Below are 17,422 nucleotides of genomic sequence, written 5' to 3' on the forward strand. Positions count from 1 at the left end.
CAGGGCTCCCCCTGGATTTCCCCAACAAAATCCCGCTAAAGGTACAAAATGTAAATCCATTTCTGCCCTCTTCAGGCTTGACCTTTCCATCCCTCTCTGCTCCTCATCCTAGCATCTCCCAGGGCTCTCTCCATGGAAATCCAAATCCCGCCCTATCGTAGCTCCAGAGCCTTCTCCATCCCCAGTGCTGTTGTGTGTAATTCCTGGCCTCCTGCTAGACTTCTCTACTCAGGAGAGGACACCAAGGCCAACTCTCCCCCTAGGCTTCCTCCTCGACCCTCCCAGTCTCTCTGCTCTCTAGTCCCAGAGAGTGACTACAGAGCTTCTCTCTGCAGCAGACTGTTTATAAAAGCCACCCAGTTCCTCTGGCAGCTGGGACTCATCTTTAATTGGGCATGGCCCAACCTCCAGGTGCGACCAGGTGGGTTGATTGGCCCCAAGGCCCAGATTAACCCTTTCCTTACCTGTGTGGGGCACACACCCCTTCACAGGGAAATAGAGGTATTTGTTAGTGCTGGGCAATGAACATGTAAAAAATATTTTAAAGCCATGGAGAGATGCCATGTGATTCTACAGAACAGCTGGCATTTAAAGGCTGTGCTCCAGATGTGACTATTCCTTGTCTTGACCCAAAGATGATGACCCAGCCTACAGCCCTGTGGGCTCCAGAGACAGGAACACTGGCAGATGTTTGTGGGGTGGTTTTGTTTTCTAAGAAACCCAGAGGATTAAACCTCAGCTCTAGGCCTGGACATTGGGAGCATTTGTCAATATCCAGTTTATGAGAACAAACTTCTTGATTAGCAACGGACCTAGAGGTGACTTGCATCTTTTTGTTCTGTCTGACAGCGTTTGCCATCTCTCTTGTGGTATCCAGTTGAATCCCTCAGGTATCCAGTCCTCAGAGTAGTGGGGCTGGGCTGGGAACTAGATTCCCTGAACATGAAAGACTTCGTTGTGCTAAGATTCAGAGACCAGTATTCTACTGGGGCTGATTTGTGACAGGCTGGGCTGGTACATTTGGTGTTTCACTGGTGGTCTCTCTCCCCACACAGAGCCGGACAACGACGCCTATGTGCGCTGCTCCTCGCGCCCTTGCAGCCCGGTTCACCAGGAGATGCACTCCAAACTGTCTAGCAGCCCCCCTCGCTCCAGTCCTGTGCGCCTGGGACCCTCCTATGTGCTGAAAAAAGGTAGCATAGACAGGAAGCTCCTGCAGCCAGGAGGCTGAGGGGGTGTGGAGGCAAAGGGCCACGTCTGCGGGAGGAAGCAGGAGAAGCGGGAGGTACACAAGCCATCATCACCCCATGACTGATCGTCCTTCAATCTGTTGATGTCTACTAAACCAGTGTTAGGAAACGAATGATATTGAGTCTCAGCATGGCTGGGCGTTTAGGGCAGAGCGATGCCTGGCTGTCCAAATACAGCCTGAAATCACTTAGAAAGGGTCGTCATTGGCCTTATCTTCTCGGTATCATAATGCTAACTTACTAATCACTGTAAGGAACTTCTGGGCTTCCCTGCATTGAGGGGAGAGTCCAGAATTGGCCTTCAGTCTTACACTTCATAGCATATGTGGGCAAGAGACTGTAGGGCAGCCTTATGGTTAAAGGCCTCCTGACTGTTAAAGGGATGTTGCCATATTTCGTAGGCTCCCCGCAGGATTGAAGTTAAAAGCATTAGTCTTGTGTGGGAGTGTTGCGAGGTTACAAATTGGGTCCCGGTTGCCTGCTGCTTCATCTCAAAGAAATCACAAAACCAAACCCACTCTCCTTCCACAGCCCATAAACACAACAGCTTGTGCTCCCATCCCGGTCCTGCAGCCATTCAATAACAGCATTATTTCCCGAGCTGTGCTGACCTCAGCCAGGAGGGGGTGGGGTGGGCACGCAGACGTTCTAGCCTGATAAAAAGCACTCTGTGTAAGTGGGGGTTTTGTTGTTAAACAAAACAACCACGCTCTGCCAGCCGCCACATTCTGTGATGCAAGCCGCAGTGTGAAATGCATGGGGGGAAAACTGGGTGATGACTAGAAGGAAAAAGACAAAATACCCTGGGGGGAAAACAATCGGTAAGAGATGAAGAGAGCGTTACAGAGATTAAAACCATCAAGAACGCTATGTGACCCCATTGTGTCCTTCTGAACCAGTTTTGGAGGAGGATGGGGACAAAGATTGTACCGCTAACAGCATTCGGGTGCATTGCATTGGTGCAGATTGTTAGACCCGGCTTCCTGCTGTCACCTGAAACAAGGATGTTCTTAACATAAGCTTAAGTTCAGAACCACTGAAAGAGTCCTGCAGTCTATGTTGAAGCATGTACAAACACACTTGTCTTGTGCTGTACTCTGGGTGAGACGTACCCCTGGCTTGATTGCAGGACTCTGCTGAAGCTATGTAAGAGAGCTTGAAGGTGATGGGGGGGTATGTGTGTCTTTTCAGCCCAGGTGCTGGCTTCCGGGAAGAAGAAGAAAGAGCTTCGTTATCGCAGCGTTATTTCTGACATCTTTGATGGCTCCATTCTCAGCCTGGTGCAATGCCTCACCTGCGACAGAGTGCGTCTCCTTACTGCCATTAATCAAGTAATAAAACAGCAGGGCCTGTTTGCTTCAACAAACCTCTCCTTGGGAAACAGAGCTGTTCCCAAATATTCTGGGATGCTAGGGTCCTACTAAAATGATCGCTTGTGTGTGAAGTCTACCAGACCTAGGAATATTCTGTGTCATTGTTTATGTGCCATACAGAATCTTGATCCTGTGTAGCTCAGTTAGCTTAGCCATTATGCATGTCCTACCATGGAGCTGGTCACAGCAAAGGGGGAATAAGGTGGAGGAGCCAACGAAATAGAGGGAGCTGGACAGGGCTTGGGGGGGCACTCTATGGAGAACTTGGCGCTCTGGCTGTAGGGAACACTAAGTGGTTAGGAAGGGGAGTGATCACACTTCTGTCACCCTGTTTGTGAGTGAGGAATAATCCTAGTGTAGACAAGACAAAACCATTTCAGCGCTGCTTCAGAGAGTGGGGCTGGGGCTGGGCCAGACACTTCTTTTTGATGGTGCTGAAAATGGCCTACTACTGTCAGCAACACTTCAGTTTCCTAGTGTAGATGGGCCCAAGTGATGCTAAAAGTTCCGGGCTGAGTATCTGCTCCTTTGCGTACACTAGAAGCCCAGATTTTTTTGCGTGTCCTCAGGTATCCACGACAGTGGAGACGTTCCAGGATCTGTCGCTGCCGATCCCTGGGAAGGAGGACTTAGCCAAGCTGCACTCCGCCATTTACCAAAATGTGCCCGCTAAGACGGGGGCCTGCGGGGACAATTACACCTCGCAAGGCTGGATTGCCTTCATCATGGAGTACATCAGGAGGTGTGTTTCCCTTGCGTCCCCTTATGCAGTTTCTCGCCCTCCTTGGCTTTGCACTTGTCAGTTACTAGAAGGCAGTTACCCTTAAATGTAACAAGCTGATTGGTTCTTTACCGAAGGGAAATGGAGGAAAGAGAGACAAATATTGGACATACTTGCATAAAAAAATCTCTGTAAAGAATTAAGATCCATAGCCAGGGACCTGTATCTGTAAGATCCATAGCCAGGAACAGCTGTGCCAACCTCCTTCCTCGTTTAGTCCAACAAAACATATTTTCAATTGTGTTTAAAAAATAAACCGTGTTCAGTAGTAATGGGCTGACTGTAAAACATCTGTGACTTGAAGGTGCAGGACATTGCAAGTCCTCACTGGTAAATTTCCTTCCAAGTGAGTTGGTTCCTTCAGCCATTTAATAATGTTCCTTTGTGGCTGCACTCTTTCCGGTGGAAGTCTCTGTCCGGGACCTGTCAGTGCCTTTCTTTACTTAACACTCTACAAGAGCGAAGGGTTAAGTCATAGATACTAAGGTCAGAAGGGACCATTATGATCATCTAGTCTGACCTCCTGCACAATGCAGGCCACAGAATTTCACCCACCCACTCCTGCGAAAAACCTCTCACCTATGTCTGAGCTATTGAAGTCCTCTACTCACCCACCACCTTGGCCCTTCTTGGCGTGGGAGGTACCAGTAGCAACTCCAGTTCTGAGAAACAAACAGCACTTTCCCATAATGCTGTGGGATGCTGTTACTGTGTTCCTGAGCTGACCTTCCAGGCTCGATTCACATAAAGCAGCACGCCACCGGGGAATTTTAGAAGCCAAAGTGCATAGATCACCAGTACCATTCACATTTCTTTCTTGCATGACCCCTCCCTTCCACAGGTTTGTGGTGTCCTGTATCCCCAGCTGGTTTTGGGGTCCTGTGGTCACACTGGAGGACTGTCTTGCTGCCTTTTTTGCTGCCGATGAGTTGAAAGGTGAGGTTGGGGAGGGCTGGCGTATATTGTCTTCTCTGACCACCCCCAAGGGAAGCTATCGATAACCGTTCCAGATGCATTTCTGGAACAAATCCAAGCTTCTGGCTGGGAAGTGCACTCCTTGTTTCAGCTTCCCTTGGGGGCAGGAATGAGCGTTCACCATCTGCTCAGGCAGGGTTTGCAGTTTGGAACCAGGGTGTGGTGGGCTCAGCAAAGAGCAGACATGATTGTCGTTCTCTTGTGTGTGCAGTGAGAGTCCGTAGCCCAATGTTCGTGCTACACAAGGACCGTCCTGGGAAGGAGGAACAAGTTGGGGTTGCCAGGCTCAAAGGTTGCCAGGCTTGGGGGTGGGGTTGAGCCACTCATTTCCTACATTGCTTGCGGGGTATTGTGTTTTCTAGTAAATCGTCTGGTTGATTGAATTTGTAACATTTGCCCTGGCTCCTCCTTCTGTTGTACTCAGGGAGGATAAACGGGCCTTTGGATACTACGCCAGACAGTGAGATGGAGCCAGTCCATGTACTGGCTGCAGCACCAGGGAGATCAAAGCAGGGACTGCGCTGTATGCTGGCGCTTTTGGACCCAGTCTGGGTCACATTCATCCTTCCTGCAGGGAGTGCCACTGAACCTGGGCTGGGGACTCCTTAGATGTTTCCCAGGGTCCTGGTCCCAACAGGTTGTTCCCTGGGGGCGCTGCAAGTGGGGGATGAGTTCTACAGGGCAGAAGTGTTCCAAGGAGACTCTCCCACAACTCTGCATGCCCAGCTGAGGTGTCCAGGTAACCTCAGTCCGATCCTTACGCCTAGGAGTGCTAGACTTGCATTTTGTGTTCGTGTAGGAGGTTCCTCACCAGGAGCCCTCACAGAGGGGGCAGAAGGAGGCTGTGTAGTTCTCTCTGCAGAACAGTCTCCTGTGTCATTAGCCTGGGATGGAGAGCAGAGGGACTGAACACATTTTGGCCCTGTCTTAAAATGGGGAGTGGAAAGGAGGGTTTTGAGCATGTTTCCTCCCATCCCTGCTTTACCTGGGGAGAAGAGGCTGCTCCAGCCACACACTAACCACTGGTGGGAGGGCTAAGCGGATTCCCTTCCACCTCGGCAGACACCGCCGCGTTGCGTGCGTGGTGGCTGGCTGCCGTCTGTGCCATGTCTGTGTTGAGCTGGGGGTGGCAAAGAGAGTCCTGGCTAGGTCTGCTTTACCTCTACTAGGCAGGCACTTTACCCGGCTTCCGCACATGGGATGAGAGTTTTTCTCATGGGGGCTGCAGCCCCATGGCTCCTGCTGTCAGTAACGTTGCAATGCCTTTCTTTTCCCTCTCCAGGGGACAACATGTACAGCTGTGAACGGTGTAAAAAGTAAGTTTGTGTCCTCTATGTTGTGCTCTTTCCACTAACCTCTCTCTGCCCAAACTGACTGTCCTCTCCTGCCCCTGGCCGATTGTCCCCTCTGCTACTGGCCTGCTAAACTGGGAGTTGTTGAGTTCTAGGTTTGAAAGTGACCTTGAAAGCCCTGGTTCAGGGCCACTGGAGACCCTGGTGCTAGTGGGAGGAAAAGTGGTGGCTGTGGTAAGGGAAGGGAGTGAATTAGGGGCACTTAGGGGTTACTGAAGAGAATTGTAGGAGAATGGAGAGGTGAGGCCAGTGGCCTATGCTCTGATACATGGTGGGAGGCTGCTCTCATTCCAGCTTTGCCATGGAGTTCAAAGGATTTGGGCCCAAAACGTGACCTGCCCAGTTAGCCTCGGGTCCCCATTCTTAGTTCTCATGGGGGACTTGTCCCTTTCTCTCTCAGACTGCGGAATGGCGTGAAATACTGCAAAGTTCTCCGGTTACCTGAGGTGAGTAGAGGCGGCTTGTTTTCCCCGTCTCCTTTCGTTGCCACTGTTAGTTGCGGGGTGGGAAGGGAAGAGTTGCTGAACCAAGAATTGAAAATAGCATTTTTTTGTTTTGCCTTAAGCAAAGTCCTATTTTATTAGCAGACCAGAAAGGGCCCAGTGACCTTCAATTGATGGGCCATCAACACCTTTGCCGGGTTATAGTGACCACAGCATGAGGAAATTCATGTAAAGATCCAGGGGTCGAGAGAGGAAACTGTATTTGATTTGGGTATCCATGGAAACATGCTTTTGTGCCCTCTCCCTCTGGTGCCCTAGATCCTGTGCATCCACTTGAAACGGTTCCGACACGAGGTCATGTATTCCTTCAAAATCAACAGCCACGTCTCCTTCCCACTGGAAGGACTGGACCTTCACCCCTTCCTGGCCAAGGAATGTGTTTCCCAGATCACCACCTACGATCTCTTGTCTGTCATCTGCCATCAGGGCACAGCAGGCAGTAAGTCCTCCTTTCCTGGCGTGTCTGTCCCTGAAATGCATGGGAACGAGATGGGTCTGATCCGTGTGTCTGGGAGTAGCCTGGAGCTCTGAGCGCTGTATCCTGCTGCTGGTCTTTGGGCAGGGACAGGGTGTTAGGGTTTCACCGTGACCCTCCTCCCCAGGCGCTGCATGCAACTTGCCAAGCCTGTTTTGTAGTGGAGTTGGCTTTGATGCTGTCCAAGCTGCATGTTCCTACAAGGGTTTCCCAGTGAGACTTCAGGATCCTCTTTTTTAAACCTCAGATTTCTTGTTGTCCCAGCCTGGTCCCAATGTCTGCAGTCTCCTCCTCCTTCCCTGTTGCCTACGAAGTAGCCCTGTCCAGGGCAGCCTAGAGCCCCATGCGGGTGCACGCAGCAATATGCAGTAGAAGGCTCACTCCTGCACTGCTAGGCTTCCTCAGGCTCTACCTGTTTCCGGCTGGAGTGGCGGATTGCTCAACATTCACAGATCTCCTGTGCCATCATGACAACCCTCCCACTGTGCTGGTTCAGACCCGTTTCCCAGCGAGGCCCCTGGAAGCGTTTTCTCTCATTCAGCAAAGGGAAACCTGTCCAGGAGGGTAGAACTGAATACATGGAAATGGGTGCTGCGCCTGCAGCCCCCTTCCAAGCTGACACAGCGCCAGAATCCATCCCTCCTGGCAGGCCTGCCATACTAAAATCTCTGCAACACACGGCTTTTCCCTTCATCTTCGCTCGGTTGCTGACATCATTCCAGGCCTGATTCTTCTTTCTGTACTGAGTCCCAGTGCTGTTACATTCCCTCTGTTACAGGTGGGCACTACATCGCGTACTGCCAGAACGTGATCAATGGCCAGTGGTATGAGTTTGACGATCAGTATGTCACTGAGGTCCATGAGACAGTGGTACAGAACGCAGAGGCCTATGTCCTGTTCTACAGGTGAGTGGGTACCCTGGCTGGAGTTGTCTGTCAGTGCTGTTAACATATAAAGGGGTCAGATGCCGGGGATTGCTTCACTTTCTCTCCCCTTTCCTCCTCAAGGAAGAGCAGCGAGGAGGCTGTGCGGGAGAGACAGAAGGTAGTGTCCCTTACCACCATGAAGGAACCCACCTTGCTCCAGTTCTATATCTCTCGAGAGTGGCTCAACAAATTCAACACCTTTGCGGAGCCTGGTCCCATTACTAACCACACGTTCCTGTGTGCACACGGAGGTGAGGGGAAGCGGCCAGGCATTCTGCATTGGGAATAGTAGCATTCACTCAGCAGTGGGAAGTTTCCAGCTGCACCTTTTGCTGGCCCACACATTGACACATCCGGATAAAAGCCCCAGCTCCGTTCCCAGTATAACATGTACTGCAGTCGAATCTGCCTCATTGGCAGAGACTTCAGCACGCTCAGGAACGTGACAGTTAGATCATTGTCCCGCTGATCAAGGGCCTGGAGGGATATGCTGTGCTGGGAGACCATCGCTTTCACTTCATCAGTTGTTTTCAAACAAGTATTTAGAAAGCTAATAGGGTGAAGGAGGTGAACTCTTGAGCAATGGGGCAGCTTCCGAAGGGAAGGGAAGGGTAAATGCAGCTGCGGGAGTGTAACAGGTTACTGGTTCTTTACCTGCACCTACTGCCACTTACTACTGCATTAGCAGCAAGGCTGGTGTTCAGTGTGTGTTTTGGGAGGGGTGGGGTGGGCTGATACCAGGAACCTTTATAGACTGGTAAAAGCTCACTCTGTCCTTCTCCCTGGGAGCATTTATAACCCTCTAGTCAAACCAAGAACTCTCCAAAAGCCAGTGTGCAGGAGTGGGGCCTGGCCTGAAGGCTTCAGCTGCCTTAGATCAATAATTGAGCTTTCCCCACTGAGAAAGCCCTGCCCCCTCCCCATCGCCTCCTTCCTTTCTTTGCCCCACTCCTCACCCACTAGCGAGAGGAGTGATACCTACCATCAATTTTTGGTCTTCCTCCATTGTTGGGGAACACACTGCTCCTTACTTAGTACCCAATTTAACTACCCCTCGTTCTGATTTGCAGGGATCCCGCCCAATAAATACCATTACATTGATGACCTGGTGGTGATTCTGCCGCAGACTGTGTGGGAGTATCTGTATAACAGGTGAGGAAAGCTGGCGTACTCCTCATTCCACAGTGCCTTGGAACAACTGAAGCTTTGTTGTGATTGAGAACAACGTAGACTTGCCAGGCCACATCCATAAGGTGTGGGATCCTGCCTTTGGCATTGGCCAGACATGGTGCTTCCCTCTAATACACCTAAGCAATTGTATATGCTGTTGCAATGCTGTTATAAGGTGGTGAGACTATTTCCTGATCTCCAGGGTGATTCTTATGCCCTCAGTCCTGAGGGGGGATTTCCCTTTGGAGAGATGGAGCCTGGTAGTGTGTAATGTGAGAGCCCTTAATCTAGACAGCAAATGAGCTGTATTCTCCATTATCCCAGCAATCACAAAGGTGGGACCGTTCTGATCTACACCATGGAGGGCGGAGGCAAAGGTGTTCATTAAAATAACCAGGCCTAGTCACCTCTGGATACGGAGAGTAGTGTAAGAATCCACCCTATTTACTTGCAGGGCTCAGGGCAGTTAACCTCTTCCTTGCCAACCCAGTTCCTCTTTCCTTCTCATCCTGGGCTCAGGTTCGGGGGCGGCCCTGCTGTGAACCATCTGTATGTGTGCTCGGTCTGCCAGGTGGAGATCGAAGCCCTGGCCAAACGCAGGAGGATTGAGATTGACACCTTCATTAAGGTGCGTGTGGAAAAGAGCTAGAGAAGGGAACCAAGGGCTGGGGTCAGAAGTGGAGACCCCACCACAGATGAATGGGAGAGATCTCACCCCTCTGCCTCTCAGAACAAGATCTGCACCATGGCATGGAGATTTAACTCTGGGTTCCCTGTTGCACATGCATCAGCTGGGGCGAGGGTGATGCTTTGCATGGGGGCCTGAGGTTTGAGAGCAATCTAAGGACTTCCACATGCTTAGCAAGTGGGAGCAGGTGGATTGCTGTGGTGGTGCAATGGGGTGTGTGGTTACAGCTGAGTAATCCTGAAGAGTGGTGAAGTTTTTCCAACCTATACGGGAAAGCCCTCTCATAAACCTCAGCAGTGACGGAATATTTCCCTTCTCCTGTTCCTTGGCCTCCAGCTGAACAAGGCATTCCAGGCAGAGGAGTCTCCAAGTGTCATCTACTGTATCAGCATGCAATGGTTCCGTGAGTGGGAGTCTTTCGTCAAGGGGAAGGACAATGGTAAGGAGCCTGAGGCCTCCGGAACCTGTTAGAGGTGGGGTGTACGGTGTACCTAAGCTTGCTTGTTTGTGTGTGTGTCTTCTGTAGGCAGCGTACCTACTTAGCCTATAAATGAACCAACCAAACCTAGGCTAGCAAAGAAGGGGGAACGGCCTCTTCCCCCCAGCCACATTCAAGCTATTTCCCAGAGAGTCAACAAAAGAGCAATTTTACAGGAAAAGAAACTTCAAGGTTGGGGAGTGGGTTGAATCTCAATGAAAATCCAGCCATCGAGATGGTAAGGACAGGACAGGGCATATCGAAATCCCATTTAAGTACAACATGCCACATTATTCAAGTGCTTGTGCCTGGTTTCTTAAGGTGGCAAAGTCGAGAGGAAAACAGAGAGGGTATGTCTACACTGCAGTGGGAGCCAAGGTTAGTACAACTTGAGGTAGCAGATCCTGGGGGTTTTAACATGGGGCTTGAGCGTCCACGCTCCTTTATAACCCCAGGTTAGGAATTGTTGAATCCTGGGTCCCAACCTGGGGCTTCACTGCCTACACTGCACGACATGGGCCCAAGTCCAACCACTCCTATCCTAGACTTCCTAGTGCCGTCCCAAAATGTGGCCACTCGAGCCCTTTGTTTGTGGTACAGTGCGGGAAAACTTCACAGTCCGGAGGATGAAGAAAGTCTGTGTGAGACTGTGGAATATTTTTGGAAGACTCCTAGAGCATGAGTCCAGTAGGGTTGCTTCTACACTGCAAAGCAACAGGGCTTGAACCCTAGGTGCTGGCTTGACTCAAGCTCAGACCCTCCACCTCTGTTGGGTCCTGGGAACCTGGGTCTGAGCCCTGGGTTAGTGCAATTTGTGTGTAGAAGGAAGGGGGTGAGGTTTGAGCATGAGTTTGAACCTTGGGGCTTACATGGCAGTGTAGACCTACCCAGTGAGGATCTGGCTTCCTGAAGCTCTTTAAGACTCTTCTTAAAGGTTGGAGTTGCATACTGTCACTTGCTGTGAGGGCTAGTGCGATCTTTTGGAGGAATCCAGACTTGAATCTCTCTTTTTGGGGTTAGTAGGGAACACAGCTTGTCTGGGGGAATCCTGTGTTACTCCACAGTTCTAGAATACAGTTCTGCATTTATGATGCTTTTCACCTGAGGCTCAGAAGTGGGCAAGTTACAATCCCCTTTTGATACACAGGGAAATTGAAGCACAGGGAGGATGAGAATTGTCCAAGGCAACACCGGAGTCAGTGGTAGAGTAGCAGCAGTTCTGACTCCCAGTCCCCGGTTTTGACCATGCTGCCCAAATTCTCACACTACAGTGGCCTCCTTTAGTCCTCAGAGAGCAAGATGGATCAGTGCCACCTCTTAATCAGCCTGGGGCTCACTGCAAGATGACGTCAAGTGCTGCCTCCCATCCAGGAGTCGACTGTGTTAACTCTGATGCACTGCCTGCCTGGGAGAGCAGGGGTGAGATAGGCCTCAGGAAGGGAACCTGGAAGTCTTGGCCATGGGTTGCGTTTGGCACTGCCATACATCAGATCTCCCTCCATGAACAGCCTGTTACAACACATGGGGCCATTTCAGTCTATGTGAGGTAGCTACACTCCACGAGCCCTTCGTCTGTTTTCTCCTGTGGTGAAAGGGCATGTCTCTGTTTTGGGAGGATCTGGAGTGTACCAGCGCAGACCGACCTAGCCCCATGGAGCTGGGGCTTGCCTCTCGTTTCCGACTGCCTTGAGGTCTCCTTGCTTTTCAGAAGTCCAGGCTCCTGCTGCTGAATGAGATGTTGCCTGGGCTGGTGCCAGAATGTTACTGGTCTTTGAGGTTCGGTGTCTCCTAGCTTGTTCTGTGACTAGTGCCTTCCGCAGCAGACAGCTGAGGAGAAGCTTTGTTTCAGTGCTGTGTATTGGTTGTCAGTGCCCTGCTTTTTAGATCTCTGGAGCTCTCAGATAATCGCTGTCCTGGACGCCAGCTAGTGCAAAGCATCTTTGCATTTGATTTCCATCATACACAACCAAAGCTCTTTGCTATTCTGTTTAGTGTGATCGTTGGGGCAAAATCCTCTTCTTGCTCCTCCCCCAGCCCCAGCTGGGCTTCCAACTGCTCAGACTAGCAGTGGAGGGGGAGAAGCAGGAATCTGGCTCCCTGATCTACATCCTTTCTTACAGAGCCTCCCGGACCAATTGACAACAGCAGAATTGCACTCACAAAAGGAGGTGGACACGTGCAGGTGAAGCAGGGTAAGGCTCATGCTTGTGTGTGTGTGTGTGTGTGTTGCTGTCCCTTTGGGGGACTGGTCCTGTGGGGAAGGGGCTTGGAAACTTCCTTTTTCCATTTGTCATTGATTGTCACTCTGCCTGTGCTCAACACAAAGCCTGACGGTTGGCTGATCTCCTTGTGCTGACTCCCAGATCTGCCATTCCCTGTCTATTTGGGCTTGCCTCTGCCATCTCCTTCTGTATCTCCCACTGGCTTTTCGGACTCCCTCTTTCCTCTCATTCTCTCTGTCCCCCTAGCCGCCTCCACCATCCTCCCTCGTATCCAGGCTTGCAGCTTCTGTCTCATCTTCCTCATCACTTTCCATTCCCAGCTTCCCTGCCATGGTCCAGGTTCTTGCAAAATCCACGAGCTTTTCTCCATCTCAGGTGCTAGAAGCTTTGTTCACACCTTGATCATCTCGTGCCTCCACCCTTGCCGCTGCCTCTGTCTGCACGTCTTGTCTGGCTCCCTAGTATGTAAAACACATCGCAGCTGAAATCCTCTTCCTCTCTTGCTACCATGGCTGTGTCACCTGCCCCACTGATTCCCTGCACAGACTCCCCTCGTCTTCTGCATCACCTCCAAGTTTAGACTTCCTCCACATCTGTGAGCCAGCTTCCATCCCTGCTCTCACTCCCGGGGCCTACGTACCTTTACTCAATGCCCTTTTCAGATCCCTGCCTCATCTCCTGGTCTCCTTCCATGCTGACCATGTGCTTAGAACTCCCTTCCTTTCCTAGCTGGCCAAACCTCACTCACTTAATTAACTTCTTCTGACTGCTCTTTTCCTCAAGTACAGCTTAAAGTCAGTCTGCACTGAGGGTGGGACCTTCCTCCTGTGCATCAAAGGGGCCTGAATGGGTCTGACTGTGTGTCGTTTCAGACTGATTGCTCATTGAAGTAGGGACCTACCCATTAGCACTGTGCAGACGGACAATGCTCGATCCATAACATGATCACTGGTCTGAAAGACAGTCAAAAAGCTCCTGAGGAAGAAATTGTAGCCTGATAAACTTGAAAACCTGCTTAGAGTGCATGGTCCCACTGTCCAGGAAAGCCTAGAGCTGCTGGGGTCAGTGGGTATTTGGTTACCATGTGCTGTGCCCCTTCAGGCCGTCCCTTCCTGGTTGCACATGAGAAAGATGGGCTGATAACGTGGTCCTCTTTGGTGAAGGACATAGATTCAGTGTGAGCCCTGTCACACGTGGGCAGTGCTTTAAGGTGAAGTGGTGAGGTGTGCCCTGCATTGCTTTTCAATTCCTCATGGGAAACAAGAAACGTGGCAACTGCCTGGAGCCATGAAGGGTGTCACCTTCTGTGTCAGGTGAGCTGCTGATGGCCACTGCTCTGGGACGAGGAGGAGGAGATCATGTTGGCTACAAGACACAGAGGTTTATAGCTCCCTCCGTCCATAGTGAACCTTACAGTGAGCGTTCCTTGCCGGGCACTGCCCAGCCATTCGGACAACTGGCCTTCACCCTGGCTTAGTGTATTTGCAAGTACAACTCCTCTCTCACTGAAGGAGGTTTTTAAAGTCACATTTTCACCTGCCTCACTGTTCCTCGCTATCTGAGCAAGGGGAGAGATTCCCTTCCTCGCATAGCTCCCAGCTGCAACACTGTTCCCCACCCCAGCACGGCTTGCTCAGGCTTGAGCAGTAAACGGAGACCCAGTTGCATTTCGTTGTTGCTGCTGCTGTGCTTTTCAGGAGCTGATTATGGGCAGATTTCTGAGGAGACGTGGATTTACTTGAACACGCTGTATGGAGGAGGGCCGGAGATCCCTGTCCGCCAGAACGTCGCACAGGTGCAGGAACTGGAGAGCCTGCACGGGGAACAGAAGATAGAGGCCGAGACACGGGCTGTGTGAGCCGCGCTGCACCAAGCGGTAGAGGTATGCGATTGCAGCCCTGTGTGTCTGGAAAAGCGGGGGATCGTTGGACTGAAGAACAAGGGACATAGTCCACCTCAGAGAACTAGAGAGGAGATTTTCCTTCTGGGGGTGGAGGTGCCCCCAGGGGCATAAGCTTGCTCCATTGTCCTTGTATAACAATGTAAAACCTCATGCAGACTCTAGGCTTGGCTATAAGGATGCGGCTGGTCAGAAGAAACATACCATAACCCAGCTCCTGCACACCCTCCGTGCATAAGGCTGTGGTGGGGAGACTGTCTCCAAACAAAACTTCCGTGGAAAGAAGTTTGGCCTGAACCTCCCGCTGCTTTGGCTGCTCTCAAGAGTAACCCAAGTCTGCCTTCGGTGAGTTGAATCTCTGCTCCTTTGCAGGTGGCGCTTGGCCCTAACTTCGCTCCTCCGGAGCAGTTCTGAGCACTTTTTTTGGAAGTCAAATGTATAAAGAAGAGACATTGTTTTGTTCACAGTGAGTAACGTTGCGCCTAGAGAAACCCGAGCTTGTTTGAAGCTGGTTAAAGCCACAAGGGCTTGTAGCCTTTGTTTTGTTCTGCTGGTGCACAAGTGACAAGCGTCCTCCACGATTTGCTCTTGTTCTAGTTCTTGCAGCCCCAATTACAGCAGAGAGACCATTTCTCGTCCACTGTCAGCCATGTGTTTGTGACCCCATGCTGCCTGCATCTGCGTTCAGCGGTTCTGCGTGTTCTTGGTGAAGAAGGTGGGAAGTCGAGTAGCAGCTCCACACTGGCTTCCCACTGTGCTATTTCCATTTGTGCTAGTTCCCGGTAGCCTTGTAGCTGTGGACAAGTACCAGGCATGCAGGGCTCTGTTACGAGTTGCTTAAAATCAAAGGTGTTAACCAGTCAGACTCCATTCGAGTGGTGGAGGCTGGACAGAGGTCAGTTCTGCAGCAAGCGCCAAGGGTCTTGGTTTGGCCTAGATTATGTTCCCCTGCCTCTGTTTCATAGCTACAGAATGTAACATCTCCATATTCTGCTCTCCAAACACTGCTGCCCGGCCCAGCCCTGCACCCATGGGCCTGAGGAGAGGGGAAGGGCCTATTAGGAGTGAGGGAGAACCTCTAAGCCAAGCCATTCACTTGCAAGAAGCCTGGTGTTAACCCACCTGTGCCAAAATGTCCGTCTTTTGACTTACACTAAATCTTTTCCAGTCCCACTGGGGAAGGCGCCTGGCTGAACAGTCCCCAGCTGTGTGGGTGACCTCACTGAACCAAGCTGCCTGCAAACGAGCATCCAGACTCCCACATGCAATGCAGTGCTGAGCTTGCTCTAGCTTTCTAGGGCAGATCTTGTTTGGTATGTACAGTGGCTCATTTAATGAATGGGAATACCTTGCACCCCAACCTCCTGCTGCTAATTCAGCCGCCAAGCAATGGGGTGGGATGGAGGGGCAGGGGGCGGGATGAACGGAGAATGGCAAGCACCATTTTTCATGTCTAAGCTGCTTTTCAAAATGACTGATCTGGATTTAGCAGTTGGCCCCACTGTAAATCAGTCAGGTGGCTGCAAAATCCAGCATGGCTCTGGGAAGGGCTCTGCAAGCCCTTGAGTGAGACACACCGAGTGTAGGGCAGAACGAGGCTGGCGTGGCTTATCTGGCCAGCTCGAGTGTGCCTGGACCAGCCTCGCAGGGTGTCTCGGAGGAGAGCCACGCTGCATGGTCACAGTGGCGCTGGTGGTGGGAACAGAATGAATTCACCTCATCAGCCCAGGTCCAGCGTCTGACTGTGGCCTTGGGAAGCCCAAACACTCCTAGCATAAAAGATGAACAAAGGTGGAAGGGGGCTGCTGTTTGTCTCACTGCAGGGAAGTGAAACTAGGTGGGGGGAGGGAGTTCCCGAAAGGGGGCCTTCACAGGTTTTTAGACCAAATGTTTGCTGCAAACAGCAAGTTCTTGTTTAAAAATATTTTTTCCTGTAACTGGTTTAATGTGTTTCTTTTACTGTCTTGGTTACCTGGATCCTTGTCTATACCCAGCCAGGCAGCAGAGGGGGTCAGAGAACGAGCCATTGTTGGATGTCTCAGTGTTTTAAGCTGTTTTTTGTTAGCTGCTGCAGCCAGCATTGAATCTATTGTGGAGCCTCTAGGGCTGCATGTTGTATCTTGTGTCTGTGTTGTCTAAAGGATGCTGTACAGATTGTAATTACACTCCCGTGCTCAAGTATTACACTTTGTGCTGAGGCTGTGTTACAATAAATACACGTGCATTCAACAAGTTGCATGACTGCTGCCTATGCGTGCATGAGGCCTGTCTAAGTTGTACACAGCTGATGGTGGTGGTGAGAGTCCAGGTTTCCTGCTGCCAAGGGTCCCTGCCTTGACAAACGCTTCTAAACACCAGCTGGCTTTAGCAGTGTGATCCACTGAATTGTGATGGCACTTGGATTCTGTCATCTACCAGAATGCTCTTTAGTGGTACTTATTCAAGCAAGGGCACTTGTGTCTTTCAGACTAACTTGGAACTGCTTCTCAGAAAGGCTCTGTGTATTAATGATCTCTCTTTCATGCACCAGTGCACTAAAATAGATCAGGAACACATTCTCAGCTACTGGCTTCTTTCTTGGACAGTCTCATTAGCTGGATCTCTGCTGTCCTATTGGCAGGACAGTGCGTTCCCTGTTCATAATTGCTAAGGGAGTGCTTGCAGAAACTAGCACTGCCCGGTGAGTTGATTCCCATTTTGGAGCTAGGGATACAGCTTGGGTGGCTGACCTACCATTGTGAAGTGCTTAGAGAGCTGTGGCTGAGAAGCAGAATATAAGTGCACCGTGCTCTAAAACACTCCCAGCAGTGCGGGTATAAAGTGAGAGAGAGTGGTCCCAGGACTGCACAGCAGGCCAAGTATTACTCCTTCCAGCCTTTAGACTGAGCACAGAGGGTTCTGTAGAAATGGATCATCTTTTGGAGAAATGCTGTTAACTCTCATTCTGCCCATGTGCTACACCCAGTACAGAGTGGAGCTTTGTCTCCTTGAGCACTACAAAATTCATGTTTAAATTTAAACTCGTAATCCTACAGAACTGCGGAGGGTATTTTCTGGAGTAAAGAGGTGGCGACTGACCCATTGGAGCTGGTGGTATACAGGCTGAGGCTGAAAACACTGTACAGCTGCCTTGCCACTGTGAAACGTTTGTTTTCAGTTGTGCTCTGCTTGGTATGGCCGCACAGTATTAGAAACAGTTCCAAACAAACTCCAGACTGCTCCTTAGAGCCTTCTAGTGCTGGAAAGATCATTACATGAGACTGTACAGAGTAAACTGTAAGTGTCCCAGCAGCAGCATTCTGGAAGCCTGCAGACATTGCTTTACTACT

At 50.9% G+C, this 17,422-nt stretch overlaps 1 protein-coding gene across 14 annotated transcripts in view; it reads left to right on the forward strand.

Annotated features, from left to right (window-relative positions):
* Positions 1-17,422, forward strand: part of USP20 (ubiquitin specific peptidase 20) — a 110,711-nt gene that overhangs the window by 21,609 nt on the left and 71,680 nt on the right. For 10 of the 14 annotated variants that reach the window (XM_073313769.1, XM_073313775.1, XM_073313768.1 and 7 more), the window contains 14 exons: positions 1,056-1,193; positions 2,442-2,581; positions 3,193-3,365; positions 4,246-4,340; positions 5,662-5,695; positions 6,132-6,177; positions 6,493-6,673; positions 7,488-7,614; positions 7,717-7,886; positions 8,706-8,787; positions 9,325-9,433; positions 9,830-9,932; positions 12,092-12,163; positions 13,891-16,325. In XM_073313769.1, the coding sequence (XP_073169870.1) occupies positions 1,056-1,193; positions 2,442-2,581; positions 3,193-3,365; positions 4,246-4,340; positions 5,662-5,695; positions 6,132-6,177; positions 6,493-6,673; positions 7,488-7,614; positions 7,717-7,886; positions 8,706-8,787; positions 9,325-9,433; positions 9,830-9,932; positions 12,092-12,163; positions 13,891-14,051 (1,631 nt within the window). In that variant the 3' untranslated portion in view covers positions 14,052-16,325. Of the gene's footprint in view, positions 1-1,055; positions 1,194-2,441; positions 2,582-3,192; positions 3,366-4,245; positions 4,341-5,661; positions 5,696-6,131; positions 6,178-6,492; positions 6,674-7,487; positions 7,615-7,716; positions 7,887-8,705; positions 8,788-9,324; positions 9,434-9,829; positions 9,933-12,091; positions 12,164-13,890; positions 16,326-17,422 lie in introns of those variants that run through there. The other 4 variants (XR_012155207.1, XM_073313776.1, XM_073313777.1 and 1 more) reach the window with 4 other exon arrangements.

Source organism: Lepidochelys kempii, chromosome 16, assembly GCF_965140265.1.
Source record: "Lepidochelys kempii isolate rLepKem1 chromosome 16, rLepKem1.hap2, whole genome shotgun sequence".
Taxonomy (NCBI): domain Eukaryota; kingdom Metazoa; phylum Chordata; order Testudines; family Cheloniidae; genus Lepidochelys; species Lepidochelys kempii.